General features: G+C 41.4%; 1 protein-coding gene across 1 annotated transcript in view; it reads left to right on the top strand.

The window, feature by feature from the left end:
• Positions 1–917: 917 nt before the first annotated feature.
• Positions 918–4363, top strand: part of NME5 (NME/NM23 family member 5) — a gene marked incomplete at its 5' end in the record, with an annotated part of 4907 nt that continues 1461 nt past the window's right edge. Inside the window, 3 exons of the mRNA XM_010132591.1 lie at positions 918–1159; positions 1301–1401; positions 2396–2514. Of these exons, the coding sequence (XP_010130893.1) occupies positions 918–1159; positions 1301–1401; positions 2396–2514 (462 nt within the window). The remainder of the gene's footprint in view (positions 1160–1300; positions 1402–2395; positions 2515–4363) is intronic.

Raw genomic sequence — 4363 nt, 5'->3', positions numbered from 1 at the left:
CCTCCGCCTTCTCCCCTTCTTCTGCTGCTTCCTCCTCCTCCTCCTGCCGGCCCCGCGGCAGCGCCCTTGGCCGTGGTAGCCGGCTCCGGCTCTGTGGCACTGAGCAAGCGATGCCTGGGCTTCTGTGTGTAATTTTACGTGGTTTGGTTTGGGGTTTTTTTTTTTACCCCCCTGGAAATGTAATAATTTTTCTTATTCTTGTAAATGCCCCGTTTTCACAGATGTTCTTTAAAAAAATGTCTTCCCTTACCCTTCTTGTTGTTTTTTAAATAGAAAATATATCAGAAGACGAAAGAAATTAGATTTTATTTTTTTATGACAAGATGTTTGTAGCATCATCTGGTGTCTCCAGTGACTTTGGGCACAGCGCATATCAGTAATCTGAATTTATGATGCTCTGTGTTGAATACATTTGGGCTCAAAGAATGCACTTTTGAAAATGTCTTTATTTTCCTTTTGTGACTGTCCTGTGTCTTCTGATAACTTCCCCAACGTGTCCTAATCCTGGCCACCCGTGGGCTAGGCAGCTATTGTGAGAATCATAAAGCATGAGTGCTGAATGAAAATTAGAACAATTGCATAATTAACAGTGTGGGCTGAAGAGAAGATTGTTTAAAAGTAGAACAGTATGCTGGAGCAGTTGAGTAATTAAATCCCACCCTTGTAATGCTCTTCACTTTCTCTGTGCAGTGCCCTGACCATACTTCCAGGCATCGAGCAGTTATAAGGTGCTGAGGTTTGCATAGGCTAGAATCACATCTTACTAAATGGCCTCTTGGTCTGCTTAATTATTTTGGAAAACTCTTGGTCTTTGTTACTCTGTATCTCGAAGAGGAACAGATGTGGGAGGATCAGGGTAGGCTGGGACCAGAGGACTGGATCTTACCTGACAGAGCAAGCTATGGTAATTTGGAAAGGGTTTTTTAATTTTTTTTTTCTTTTACACTTTACAGAAACGGAAGCTCCAGCTGAGCCCAGAACAATGTAGCAACTTTTATGCAGACCAGTATGGAAAGCTGTTTTTTCCTAATTTAACAGCCTATATGAGTTCTGGGCCTTTAGTTGCTATGGTTCTCGCCAGACACTGCGCAGTCTCTTACTGGAAAGAATTGCTTGGACCATCAGACAGCTTAAGAGCTAGAAGAACTCACCCTCACAGGTAACCCGCTGGCTGGCCTTGCTGAGGGCAAGGTGCGTTGTTAATTAGTCGGTATATATTGCTTTTACACGCTCACAGGCTGTGGAGACTTGGAAGGGATTTGCAGTTGTCTACCAAGCAGTTTTTTTCTCTTGTTTTTAGCTTAAGAGCAATCTATGGGACTGATGATCTGAGGAACGCCCTTCATGGCAGTCTCAGCATTTTCTCAGCAGAAAGAGAAATTCGATTCATGTTTCCAGAAGGTAAAATGGTACAAATAACACATTGCCAGGGGGAGGAAAACAGCCTTTATTGTTGCTCGTCTCTGACCAGACTCTAGATATAATTGTGTTTAGGAGAGGTTGGGTTTGTTTGCTTTCTGAGAATGTGAGGCTCTTTTGTATAGGCTGTATTTTCTGCTTTTGGAGGCATACCAAAAGGTATCTGAAGAGCAATTACAGTTATAGGGACTGCTTCAACTTTACAAACTCTGTGGTGCAGGAATTGGAGCAGCCAAAGCTGGTAATAAGAGGAAGTGGGAAGCTACTACGCTGCAGCATGCCTTACTGGCACTGTCAGCCCTGGGGGCTGCTGTTGGCTTGAGAAGACTGACTCTGTTCCTGGGCTCAGGCTGGGAAATTCCTGTTCAACAGCAGCTGGATGCTCACATGATAGTGCAACTCCAAAGTGAAGTGCCAGAGAAACAGGCCATTGAGCCTGGAAAGGCTGGGAGAGGATCTCTTGTTGGTAATGTAACAGCTGAGGATGCAAGAGAAACTGCTAGGAAAACATGTCTGGGTTCGTCAACTCCATCAGTTACTTCAATAAAAGAGGTAGCACTTCCCTACAAGCCTTACCCCTTGTCAGCCAAGTCTCTTCTCACTCTAATGACAAAGCAGGGCTTAAGGAGATTTTTAGGGTCTTCAGAAACCAGTTTCACACTGCAAGAAGGAAGTACTCAGCATGGGATATATAAATTCTCTCCTGCACCCCACGCATCTTCAAGGATACGGGTTTTGTCCCAATGATCTGATTTCCTCCCCCTTTGTAATTAGCTATAAGGAGTAAGATGACCTCAGGGACATTGTAAAGGGGTTCAGGTAGTTTCTCTGCAGTTTGTTGTGGGAGAAGCTTTAAAAACCATTATGTATTATTAACTTACTAAGGAAAACAGCTCATGTATAAACAACCTTGGAAGAAATGCCTGTTTTAATCACTCCATGAGCTGCTTTCCAACCCCTGTGGTTACATTTCCAGTGATCCTGGAGCCAATTCCGGCTGGACAAAGAGCCAGGGACTACCTGAACCTGTGCGTAAAGCCTACGTTACTGGCTGGACTGACTGCGCTGTGTAAAGAGAAGCCGGCAGATCCAATGGTACGTGCAGTCTAGCAGGGGTGTTCTGGGCTCTGGGATGCTTTTCCTTTGTGTTAGTAAAGTCCCTGTCTGCAGGAGAACTGCTCTTGTTGAAGAGCTGGGCTGGTTTAGCTACCTGCTAATGAGCTAATTAAATAACATTTGCCCCCGGAGAAGCTGATTGGTTTGTTAGCAGATGGAGTGAGGGTCAGGGCTAAATGAAACCAGCCTTGACCACCTAACAGACTTTTCTGGTGACTTCTGTAAAACTCCTTCTAATGCATAGTTGTTACAGATGGCTGGAAAGGTAAATAGGCGCTGTCATATGGTATCAAATATAAGTTTTTACTTTATTTACTCTTTCTGGGGTGAGTTTGAGATGAACTAGCTCTCATGCGATAGCTACTCAGTGAGGTTAGATGCTCGTCTCACAGTTGAGTAAAATACTGTAGAGTTCTTGATAAGGTGTGTATCCTTCATCATTGTTATGTTTATTTACATAAATATTATCAATCCTTCTTTAGGTTAAGCTGTTACTTTGACTGTTCAGCACTGATTAGCATTTACTTGGGTTGCTCCACAGTTCAGGAGGAAAATGAATTATTATTCCTCTGAGGGAAATGTATCTTGAATACTCAAACTCACCTACAGAAAATTCTTCTTGTTACCCCTTTCTAACTATCAAGTGGATGCATCTTGCCCTCCTTTCACAGATTATTTCTTTTAACCAGGGATGTCATTCAAATTACTGTTTTTCTTGGAAAGACGAGGGTTAATTATCTGGGTATTTTGGTGGGGTTTTCTGTTTGTTTTGTTTTGGATTTTGTTTGAGTTTTTCTTTGGGATTTTATTGGGTTTTTTTTCCAGTCCCTAAACAAAATTAGCTTTCTTTCATCTGGAGAAATATGGTAAATGTGTTTTTGTATTCTTAAAAGTTCAAGTCCTTTACACTAATACTTTAAAAATGCAGATAATTAATCAGTGTGACAACTTCCTGGCAGTGTTGGTGGATTCTATGTCATTATCAGGTTCTTAATCAACATTGCATTTTTCTAAGAAGATACATTTTAGAAAAAAAAGCCTGAAAAATAATTCTGGGGTGTTTCTATGAACTGTGTGGTATACACAGGGTCAGATTAAATGTGTTTTGATTGTTCCAGCTTTATAAGCTGTTCACTGTTACCCTAGAAGCCAGAAGAGAGATGAAGTCTTTTCATCCCTTCCTTTGCCCAAAGGCCAGACCAGCTGTATGTAACCATTCCTAACAGATGTGTGTCTGGCCTGTTCTGTAGCACCTGGTGATGGAGGATCTACTGTCTCCTGAGGCAATCTGTTCCTGTGCTTAATTATATTTGGTAGAAAAGCTTTTGCTAGAAGTTAGAATAAATCTCTTGTGCTCCCATTACTTTTTTTTTTCCTTTTACTATCCCTAGAGGACATTGGAGACAATGTAATATCAGCCTCTTTTTTTTGCAGTAACCTACTGTGTATTTGAAGAGCATTACCATCTTTCCCCCTTCAGTCATATCTTCACTGTATTATAACCTGATTTTTTTCCCCTCTTACCTTGTAAGTTGCATTTCTCTAACTCATTGTTGGGTTTTGCTTCCAGTTAATCTCTGTGTTCTGAGCAGTTTCTCTTTTTCTAGTCAGTTATGTGGTAAGTACTAGTAACTTCGCCAAGACTGTGCTTTCCTTCCTTGCTTGTCAGAAATACAAAGCAGTGTCAATAGCTTTACTAAAATGAAAACATGATATTTGCTCCTTCTTCTCTGCCCATAAGGTCTGTGACTTTGTAACAGAAGGAAAATAATGTTGATTTCATGCTGGGGTTTGGGTTGGGTTTTTGGTTTTTTTTTTTTTTTTTTTA

This window comes from Buceros rhinoceros, unplaced genomic scaffold (genome assembly GCF_000710305.1).
Source record: "Buceros rhinoceros silvestris isolate BGI_N320 unplaced genomic scaffold, ASM71030v1 scaffold25893, whole genome shotgun sequence".
In the NCBI taxonomy this organism is placed as follows: domain Eukaryota; kingdom Metazoa; phylum Chordata; class Aves; order Bucerotiformes; family Bucerotidae; genus Buceros; species Buceros rhinoceros.
Note: the sequence above shows the minus strand (reverse complement) of the source record. Positions and strands in the feature narration are given on the sequence as shown.